Source organism: Coffea eugenioides, chromosome 2, assembly GCF_003713205.1.
Source record: "Coffea eugenioides isolate CCC68of chromosome 2, Ceug_1.0, whole genome shotgun sequence".
NCBI classification, from domain to species: Eukaryota; Viridiplantae; Streptophyta; class Magnoliopsida; order Gentianales; family Rubiaceae; genus Coffea; species Coffea eugenioides.
In genome coordinates, this window is record NC_040036.1 from 37,230,286 (window position 1) to 37,241,771 (window position 11,486).

The window sequence follows — 11,486 nt, forward strand, 5'->3', positions numbered from 1 at the left end:
ATATTTAAAATTTCGATGTACAATTATATTATAATATTATATTAAATATATGTAAAATATTTATTTATATACCTCATTTTTTTATAAGTATAATATTAATACAATATAATTGTGCATCAAATAATGAAATGAAAAAAATCAGTGGACCAACCACAATCACATCGGCACCCACATCCACATGATTTTATGGTACAGTTTATTGTATTTACCTGAGAACGGATTTAGAGTCAATATCGCTGTGGTCTTATTCAGTTTGGTGAAGTTATTGTATTTATCATATTTTTTGATGTATAATTATATTATATTATTATATTCATTTAAAAGTCAGTGTACATAAAATAATAATAGTATTGTGTAATATCGCAAACATGTCAATCGGATGGAACCAGATATTACACAAGGATACCTGCATCAGTTCCCTCAGGGACTTTCCAACAGCGACCCTACCTGCCCCGGCTACCTCGAGGACTTTCCAACGTGACATTGAAGTTAGAGTCAATTGAAAAGAAAAGAAAGGAATATCAGTTCTCCTTTTATGTTTCAATGTTTAGGCTCAATTATTTTCGAGTTAGAATCAGCTTGACATCATTTAATTGACGAAGTCTTGATTCCATCATTCCAGGATGGAAAATTAAAGAAAAACGCATTAGTAGCAAGAAGATTTAACTTGTTGTCTACGCTGTTTATTTAAAAAAAAAAAAAAACCAGTCTACTGACTGATTAAGCACAGGATGCCATGACAAGAAGTAAATCCAAACTATGGACGATGTCTGATTATGTAAAACCAGTAAAAAAAATTACAAGGCTAGATAGTAGTTTAAACCTTAAATAGGCTACTAATTGAGAAGGATTTTGCAGCTTAGTATCTTAGCCATGTCATTCACACTAGTAACAACATTCCTGGCCCTTCTTGTAATAGTTCACATAGGAGCTGATTCAGCAGCACCTGATGATGTTGGGTTCATCTATGAAGGATTTCGATCATCAAATCTAAGCCTGGACGGAATAGCCAAAATTACCGACAATGGCCTCTTAAGGATAACCAACATCACCAAGTTACAAATGGGGCATGCCTTTTATCCTGATCCCATCAATTTCAAGAGCGCGTCTAATGGCCCAGCTTTCTCTTTTTCCACCCAATTTGTGTTTGCAATAGTGCCTGAAGTCTCAGGCCTGAGTGGTCATGGAATGGCTTTCGTGATCGCACCAACAAGAGGCCTCCCAGGAGGGCTTCCCACACAGTTCCTTGGCCTCTTCAATGATAGCACCAATGGAAATGCAAGTAATCATGTTTTCGCGGTGGAGCTCGACACTATCCAAACCCATGAGTTTAACGATATCAACGACAACCATGTTGGAATTGACATTGACTCCTTGTTTTCTACAGCATCGCAGCCAGCAAGTTACCGAGCTAATAACAAGAATTCATTTGACAACTTAACTCTTAGTAGTGCGCAGCGGATGCAACTCTGGGTGGAATATGATGGGGAGAGTAAGGTAATCAATGTTACATTAGCTCCAATTGCAGCGGCTAAACCAAATACTCCTCTTTTGTCATTGTCATATGATCTTTCGCCTATTCTACGGCAAACCATGTATGTTGGCTTTTCTGCATCCACTGGTTCACTAGCAGCTGCTCATTTTGTATTGGGATGGAGCTTCAAGGTGAATGGTGTTGCGCAAGCACTTGACCTCTCTCGACTTCCCAAGCTACCTCGATTTGGACCCAAGAAGGTATCGAAATTTTTTACTGTAGGATTGCCACTAATTTGCACATTTTTGTTGTTGCTCGTAATATCTGGAGTAGCTTATCATCTAAGGAGGAAGTGGAAGTTTGCAGAGGTGATGGAAGAATGGGAGCTTGCCTATGGACCCCATAGATTTAAGTATAAAGACTTGTACATAGCCACCAAAGGTTTTAGAGAAAAAGAGCTGCTGGGGGCAGGGGGATTTGGCAGGGTCTACAAAGGAGTATTGCCTACTAACAAGATGGAAGTTGCTGTCAAGAAGGTATCTCATCAATCAAGACAGGGAATGAGAGAATTTATTGCAGAAATCATCAGTATTGGTCGCTTACGCCACCGAAACTTAGTACCCCTCTTGGGCTATTGTCGGCGTAAAGGAGAGCTACTTTTAGTATATGAATTTATGTCCAATGGTAGTCTTGACAAATTTCTCTACAATCAACCCAAGTCCACCCTTAACTGGAGCCAGAGACTTCGAGTCATCAAAGGCGTAGCGTCTGGATTATTCTATCTACACGAAGAATGGGAGCAAGTAGTGATTCACAGAGATGTCAAAGCCAGTAATGTATTGATAGATGCTGAATTGAATGGAAGATTAGGAGATTTTGGCCTCGCGAGGCTATACGATCATGGGACTCTCCCTCAAACCACCCACGTAGTAGGAACTATTGGATACCTTGCCCCTGAGCACAACAGAACAGGTAAGGCCACAACTAGCACTGATGTATATGCTTTTGGGGCCTTTTTACTAGAGGTTGCCTGTGGTAGAAGGCCAATAGATCCACAAGCACCAGAAGAGGATGTGATATTGGTTGATTGGGTATTCTCGTGCTGGAAAGCAGGTGATATTCTCCGGGCAGTTGATCAAAATCTGGGCACTGAGTATGTGAAGGAAGAGGCAGAATTGGTGTTGAAGCTAGGCTTGTTATGCTCTCATTCAGAACCTAGCATTAGGCCAAGTATGCGGCAAGTTCTGCTGTATTTGGATGGATCAGTTCTGCTACCAGAGTTGTCATCACTTGGCATTTCTGCTGTTGGTCTGGGGTTCGCCATTCCTGGTAGCTCTGATGGAATTTCCTCCTCGTTGTCTTCCATGGACAAGGGCTTTTCACATACTGTAACTGAATCTATTCTCTCTGGTGGTAGGTGATCAAGAAGCTCATGTTTCTGGTTTTAAAAATGTTATTCGATATTATGTTCAAAGAGTAAGTTTGATTTTGTAATTTAGACGTTAGACCTAGGTCATGGTAAACTTGTTTCACTTTTATCATGCAAGATTCTTGCCTTGCCAAGCCTTGATGTTTATGTACAACTTAGTGTTCAAGTTTAATATTGAAATTGATTGTGATTCACTGTTTCTCAGTTCGGAAGTAATAATCTCAACAAGAGATATGAAAACAGATGGATTGTCAATAAGGTAATTTTTGCTGCAATTCCGAACTTCCAATAAGTATTTAGGTTCTACAATCTATCAAGCGACCAATAAGGTGCACATTTTTTAGCATAACATTCTATGTGGAAGCTACTCTTGTTACAATACCTGCTTCTGCAATCCTAGTCCTTGCCTACCTCCCAGAGTCAAATTTAATGTTGTTTTAACTTTTAATGTAGGCAAAAGATTGGTCTTTTTGATAACTTAATAAGAAGAAAATGTAAGAAGACTTCCCCACAGTGGGATCCCTCTTGGTAGGTGCCTTTTTTCTCTCGAGTAGAGACCAACTCACCCGGCTGGGTGTTTTCTCGAAGTACCCAAATTCCACAAAATCAAAGATCTTAAACTCCCGTCCAGATTCCTCTCACTAACCGTCCAGATCTACTTTGAATACGGCAAGCAATAGTGATCTCATGGGTTTGATGATGCATTATTATCTTTTGCTCTGCGATGTATTATGTGTGTAGAAAGGGGGCTACCATGCTCTGCGGGACCGATCTTCACTGGATCAAATCGTAGACCGATTTGCTTTCTGTTTTTTCTGTTTTAAATCCCAGACGAATTTTCATCTTTTCTTTTTCTTTTTGTACTGATTTGTGTGTCCAGTATCCTTTGCTTTTTAGTTGTGTTTTAGTGGTAGGTGGTGCTTCTCCTTTTATGCCTGGTCGGCGGCTGTTATTGTTGGCTCTGTTTGTTTCTGTGGTCTCAGCCTCTTTTACAGGTTCTGTTGGGTAGTGGATTTGATCGGGTGATTAGTTGGGGCTTCCTGTGGATAAGTCAAACGGCTGAGGAGCTGGAAAAGGTGTTGAGAAGATTTGTTCTAACTGATAAGGAAGCAAAGGGTGTTATGCAAGAGGGTAGGGATGTTTATCAGGGGGTGGCGGAATGTCAGATGAGTATTATCGGGAAGGTGCTTGGAGAAAAGAGTGCGAATCTCTCAGGTATTAAAATCTTTGCTAGTAACTTGTGGCCGTATGTTAAGAATCTGAGGGTGGTTGAGATTGGGATTAACATGTTTTAGTTTATTTTTAGTAATGAAAAGGATATGAACAGAGTGCTGAGTGGTAGACCATGGATTTATGATAATATGTTTCTAGTTATCGTGCCGTGGAAGGAAGGAGTGGAGCAGGATGAAGGGGCTTTCACCAAGACATGGATATGGGACCAACTATGGAATTTACCAATTCATTGAGTGACGAAGGAGGTAGGCAGAAAGATTGGGGAGGTGTTTAATAAGGTTATTGAGATTTTAATTCCGAATGGAGGAGGTAAAGATGGCAAACTCATGAAGATCTTGGTGGAATTGGATTTGAACAAGCCTTTATTCAGAGGAACAACAATGAAATTGAATGGAAATATATGTTAGGTGCATAGAGTTTAAGTATGAGAAATGTCCTGATTTTTGTTATTGTTGTGGAATTGTGGGACATAATGAGAGAAACTGTAACATGAAAGGCATTAGTATGGATAAGGCAGCTCAGTATGGAGCCTGGTTGAGGGCGAGCAACCCCAGAAGTCCAGGTAAAAAACAGAATGCTGGGAGGAATTCGAGTCAGACTGAAAATGAAAAGGATGTTGGAAAAGGCAACGGGGGAGGGAATTTCAGAACGTCTATTGTTGACTTGGAGTGTGAATGAACAGCAGCAAGGTAACAATGAGAGGGAGGTAGAGGTTAGGGAACCCGAGGAAACGGATCAGGGGCCTAAGGGAGGTCAAGAAGAGAATGATATGGGAACTGAGCTAGTGCACTCGAGAAGTGAGCAACAGACTGAGGGGAGGGGTATTGGAAACAGGGTGGAAAAAACACAAAGCTCTACAACCGGTAAAAGCTTGGAACAAGCCAAGAGTTCTGAACCACCAGTAGATATGACTCAAAATGATAACATAAGTTACGATACTATGTGGATTGATGAGGACAGGCTAGAAAAGGTGGGCCGGAGTGGAGTAGGAAAGTGTATTGTTGGCAGAAAGGAACCTGCTGGGACATGTAGGAGGAGTAAGGCATGGAAGAGGTTGGTTCAGGAGGTAGGCAGGAGAGTGCCTTTATCTGAGAAAAATGAAGTAATGGAAGTTGCATTTGGGGAAGGGGGGTAAAAGGAAGCAGATTGAAACACGAGGGAAGGAAAATGGGGGGGAGGGGAGAGGGAGGGAGTGGAAAAGAGAAAGAAATCTAGGATGATGAAAGGTAGTGGAGTCCAACCTTAATAAGGCTCCGCATTCTCAATGAGAGCTCTGGTGTGGAACTGTCGAGGTGTGGGTAGCCCCTTGATAGTTCCCCAACTTAAGGAAGTTATTCAACTCCACTCCCCAAAGCTAGTTTTCCTGCCGGAGACCAAAAATAGGAAGGATATTTTGAACAAAGTCAAACAGAAAATTGGATATGACAGTTTATTTGTTGTTGACCCTGTTGGTAAGTTAGGTGGTATGGCTGTCTTGTGGAGGAAAGAGTTACAAGTTAGGAGGGTACTTTTTATAGATTTTACTATTGAAGTGTTAATTCAGGGAGATGGGTGTAAGACCGACTAGTGGCTTATCTATATATATGCTAGTAATATTGATCATGTGAGGGCTCAATAGTGGGAAATTATAGAGAGGAGGAAATGGTTGTGGGGAAGAAACTGGTTGATAGCTGGGGATATGAATGATATTATGTCAAATGATGAGAAATGGGGAAGACTTAGAAAGCCTGAGAGAAGCTTTGACAGTTTTAGGAATTTTGTGAGCAGCAACCAACTTATTGATATTGGCTTTGAAGGCACTCCGTGGACCTGGACAAACAACTGGGAAGGAGATGGAGAAATCAAAGAAAGATTGGATAGAGTACTTTGTAGTAGGCACTGGAGGAAAGAAAATGGGAAGGCAAAGTGTACCTACACTCAGAATGAAGCATCTGATCACCTGATGCTCCTTTTAGATATTGAGCCTAAAGAAGGGAGATGGAAGAAAAGATTTTATTTTGATAAGCGATGGCTGCAACATCAGGATGTGGAACATATTACCCGTAGAGCTTGGCGGCTACAGCAAGAGGGCTCCAGGTTCTTTAAACTGCACCAGAAGATAAAGAATGTAAGGGTGGCCTTGATTGGATGGAATAAACAGAAGAATGTAAATGCTAAAAGGCAAATTCAAAGAGTGAAACAGGAGATTGCAGAACAACAAAAAGAAGGGGCAAATGGCAAAAAGGGGATAATAAGGGAGCTGAAAAAGGAATTGGCAGAGGCATACAAAAAGGAAGAAATTTACTGGGGGAAAAAAGCAAGAGTAAAATGGCTAAAGGAGGGTGATAAAAATACTAAATACTTCCATGCCATTGTGGAAGGGAGGAGGAAAAGAAATAATATATTTGGCTTACAGAGAGAGAATGGTAGTTGGTGCAGCTCTGTGGCAGAGATTGAAGGGGAAATACAGAGTTACTTCCAATCACTCTTTACAGTGAGTACTCCTCAGCTATATGACTCCAACTTGCAGGGAATCCCTAGGATAATCACAGATCAAATGAATGCAAGGCTGATCAGACCTATATCAGAGATGGAGGTCAAGCAAGCTGTTTTTTCTTTACATCCTAATAAAGCTCCAAGTCCTGATAGTATGACCCCCATTTTCTTCCAAAATTTTTGGCACATTATTGAAGAAGACTTGATAAGGGCCATATCTAGCTTCTTTCACTCAAGGAATTTGCTTAGTGCCGTGAATGAAACAATGATAACCTTAATTCCTAAAGTTGAGTCTCCTGTTTTTGTGTCACAATTCAAACCAATTAGTTTGTGTTATGATATTTATAGAATCATATCTAAAATTCTTGTTAATCGAATAAAACCTCTCCTGAAGCTTTGCATTAGCCATAACCAATCTGCTTTTACCCCTGAGAGACAAATCATTAATAATGTCATTATTGCCCACGAATCCATCCATTGCTTGAATAGTAGGAGAAGTGGTTCCAATGCTTTTACGGCCTTAAAGCTTGATATGTCTAAGGCTTATGATAGGGTTGAGTGGCCTTTTGTTATGACAATAATGGAAAAAATGGGTTTCTGTCAACAGTGGAGGGGGTGGATTTTGAGATGTATGTTCTTAGTGGTGTATTCCTTTAACATAAATGGTGAGAAGAGAGGATGTGTGAGGCCTACTAGAGGAATTCGACAGTGGGACCCCCTTTCCCCTTATTTGTTCTTGTTGGTCTCTGAAGGTTTATCTAGCCTACTGAAACAAGTTATGTAGGATAAGTGCCTCTCAGGGTTAAAAATTGCTAAGCATAACCCTGCTTTATCTCACTTTTTTTGCAGATGATACATTGATTTTCTGCCAAGCTAACATGCGGGAAGCTGGGCAAGTGATGAGGATCTTAGAGCAGTATGCTGCTGCTTCAGGACAGATTCTCAATTCAGAAAAATCTTCTGTATTTTTCAGCAAGAATACTGAGGAGCTGCAGAAAGCAAGAATTTTAGGTGTGCTGGGTGGCATGAAAGAGGTCAAGCAGAATAAGTATCTTGGGCTCCTAATGGTGATTGGTAGGACAAAAAGACAGGTTTTCAGCTACATCAAAGAGAGAGTTATCAAAAGGCTAAGTAACTGGAAGGAGAAATTATTAAGTAATGCAAGTAAGGAGGTTTTGTTAAAATCAGTGGTACTTGCTTTACCTATTTATGCTATGAGCTGTTGTAGGTTGCCAAAAGGGTTGTGTGTGGATTTATGCAGAGAAATGGCGAAATTCTTGTAGGGGATAGTGAGGGAAATGAAAAAATTCATTGGATTGATTGGAAGAAACTCTCAGAGGTAAAAGGCAGAGGGGGTCTGGATTTTAGAGATCTATAGGAATTTAATGAGGCTATGCTAGCTAAGCAGTTTTGGAGGCTTTTAACCAATCCAAACCTATTAGTTAGTCAAATTCTAAGAGGAAGGTACTTCAGGGGAGCTTCAATTTGGAGGATGGAGGCTAAGGTTGGGGATTCATGGGTATGGAGGAGCCTATTAAGTTCAAAGGAGCTGTTACAGGGAGGGATTAGGAAGACTGTGGGTGATAGACGAAACATAAATATTTGAGAGAATAACTGGATTCCTGATATGGGGAATGGGAGAATTAGGACCAGGAAGCCTCAACACTGCCAACTAAAATCTATCCATGAGTTGATAAAGGATGGTGGATGGAATGAGGACCTACTCAGCACCTACTTTGACGAGGAGGATTGCAGGAAGATTAAGACAATTCCTATTAGCGAACACAGAGCCAAGGATAGGCTAGTGTGGGTGTTCTCAAGTGCTGGCCAATATACTGTCAAGAGTAGGTATGCGATAAGGCTGTCAACGGTCCGGGTCTAGACTCGGGCCCGAACCAGATCCGTGAAATTATTTCGGGGTATGGGTAGGGATTTAATTCCGTAACCCGGGCCCGGACCTGGATCCGTTTTGTCAAACAAAAAAACGGGTCGAATATGGAATATAGTATTCATACCCATATCGGATCCAGATCCGGATATAAATTGATTAATAATTTAAAATATATATTTATCAATATAATTTGATTAGGGTTATGTATTTGAATAAGGTAATTTGATTTCTTTTCTTATTTAATTTTTTTTGTATTAGTTAGCAATTAGTTTATAAATATATTTTTTCTCCTCATTTTTTAAGAAATTATAAGCTTTGTTAGATTTTCGGGTATATCCGACCAGGATCCGAGACCCGTTGGATCCGGATCCGGAACATAGAGTAGAAGACCCGTCGAGTAAACGGGTCGGATCCGGATCCGATATATTAAGCTGGGTCCGAGTCCGGAATAATGAATTCCGACCCGGATCCGGCCCGTTGACAGGCCTAGTATGCGGTGGCAAAAGTCATGCGAAAGAGGAAAAAGAGGTCTGATCATCAGAAGGGGTAGTAGCAGTAGAAACATGAAGGACTCCGGTGCTTGGAAATTTTGTGAAGTTTAAGGCTAAAACATAAATTGAAGCACTTTATTGGGAGGTATCTACATCGAGTTCTACCAGTGAATGAGGCAGTGAAGTATAGAATGAGGGGGGGAAATGACACATGTCTGTGTTGTGGTGAAATGCCAGAAATGTTGGAACACATGTTGTTTTTTTGCCAGTATGCAGAGCTAATCTGGAAGGCAGCTCCCATCTGTTGGGATGGTCTCAACGTTTACAGGAATAATTTTTGGCATTGATGGACTAGTTTGGTGGAAGCTAAGGCAAGAAAGGAGGGTAGGAACTATATTGAACTGACGATTAATATACTGTGGCAAATTTGGAAATCAAGAAATCTAATTCGGTTTAACAATGATAGAAAATGTCCTGGAATTGTTGTGGGTAAAGCTATGCAGGAGTGGCGGGAATATGCTGAGGTATTCAATGAAGTGGAAGGGCAGGAACAGGATGGACAAGAGGAAGTTTATGGAGCAGGAAAGTGGTCAGCTCCACCACAACACTTTATTTGTCTGAACACCGATGCAGCATTGAGACATAAGGATGGCAAAATTGGCTGGGGTGTGATAGCCAGTTGTGGCAGCGGTAAGATGATAGGAGCCTGGGCAGGGAGTGAACAGAGGCATGGGGATCCTGCGGTGGAGGAAGCTAGAGCTATCAGGAAGGGTATGTCCATAGCCATGAAGAATGGGTGGAGGGACATAATTATACAGTCCGATTGTAAAAGTGTGGTTGAGAAGATCAAATTGGAAAAGGTGGAGGATCCTCGAGCCAGTGTTGTTTTATTTGACATCTTGCAACTGAGGAAAGAGTTTCGGAATTTCTCCTTCTCTTTTGTCAGACGGGATGGCAATGTAGTGTCCCATTCTTTGGCAAGATTTGCCTTGAATTTAGTTGCTGATATAGATTGGCACTTTTCCTTTCCTAGCTGGCTGCTTCAGTTAGCCAACAATGATGTAAGAGCAGTTGCTCCAAGTGATGTAAACACTTTATGATTTTTGTTGGAAATCTGTTATCCTTTGGAAAAAAAATAAGTAGAAAATGTGAAAGGCAGAGTGTGCTAATTACCATTGTGCTTAGGCTTTTTTTTTTCTTTAATGGCAAACCTTGTCTACGGGGTAGGGATGTCAGCCCCTTATTTTATTAATAAAAATAAAAAATAAGTACAAAAAGTTTAAGAAAATATCAAACATTGAACTCATGGACTTTCTAAAGTAAGAGTGCTACTCCTTTACAAAATGCATGCGCACCGATGAAAACTCTCTACAATCTAATAGCATTGATGCCCTAACAATTCCAGCAAACTAGTGATATGACGTGCAATAAAGTTCAGAAGAGAGTCGCAAATTAGCTAATTTATCCGACACAGAATTGGACTCTTTAAAATTATGTGAAATTGAAGATTAAAAGGAATCTAACAAAACTCTTATCCTTCGTAGTGTATTACACGATGTTCACTTCAAAATCATTCCTGAGTTAATCAATCGGACCAAAACCTCTAAATCAACTTTGACTATCAATCAATCCACAATTACCCCTTGACACAGCTGAAAACCATGCAACAAAGATAAACTCTCCACAAACAAAACATCAATCTCTACAAATTCCTTGTAAAACACAAAAATTAATTGTCCATAGAGTCTCTAAGCAGTCCACCCCCATAAGCATGCCTTGAAAGACACCTGCATCTATATTTAAATTAACAAAATTGCTTAGGCTAATTGATGCAAACATGAAGAACCGGTTCCCTTCCAAATTCATAAAGATTTTGGATACCTAATCTTCACAAGCTGGTCATGCTTGACAAGCTTTAAATCGGCTCCAAGCTGTCCAATTCACATTGGTTACTTTGCTCCAGCTTCTTGAGCCAAATGAAGAGTAGTTTCATTAGTGATTTTCATAGCTATTGAAGTTGTTTGTTTAAGGGTTGTTAAGCAAGGGTTTATTTGTTATTTATCTTGCTATTTTAGTTGTTAATTTTCAGCTTAATAATTTGGCCAGCATTATCCTTGTTTTAGCCGAATTCTAGTAATTAGTTTTAGGGTTTAGTTGAGTCCAAATAACATTAGGGTTTGAGTCATTGTGAGACTATAAATGGCCCAGTCTTTCAATTTTATGGGAGAGATCAGATTTTTCCAAAAATAAGATGAGTTTATTTACTTTTCTCTTGTCCAAGAGAGCCTCCCTTGAATACTTGAAAGACTCTTGAGAGTATTCAATTGAACTTATAAATCAAGTACACACTTTGGTTATGGCGTTCTTCTACCAATACTTTTGGTTCACTAAATCATTCGATTGTGGGTTGAGATTCAATTCAAGGTTCATAATCTTAAGGTTTAGAAGGGTCAAGGGTTTCACTTCAACTTTATTCTTTGTCTAGGTCTAGGG

The 11,486-nt window shown here is 40.1% G+C and overlaps 1 protein-coding gene across 1 annotated transcript; it reads left to right on the forward strand.

The window, feature by feature from the left end:
* The first annotated feature begins 845 nt into the window (after nt 1-845).
* LOC113763086 (L-type lectin-domain containing receptor kinase IV.1-like) lies at nt 846-3,032 on the forward strand. Its single transcript, XM_027306789.1, has one exon. The coding sequence runs from the start codon at nt 874-876 to the stop codon at nt 2,893-2,895; it is 2,022 nt and encodes a 673-aa protein (XP_027162590.1). The 5' UTR covers nt 846-873; the 3' UTR covers nt 2,896-3,032.
* The last annotated feature ends 8,454 nt before the right edge of the window (nt 3,033-11,486 follow it).

What these genes read in the sequence shown, in the direction of transcription:
- LOC113763086 (XM_027306789.1), top strand. Translation starts at nt 874, where the DNA reads ATGTCATTCACACTAGTAACAACATTCCTGGCCCTTCTTGTAATAGTT.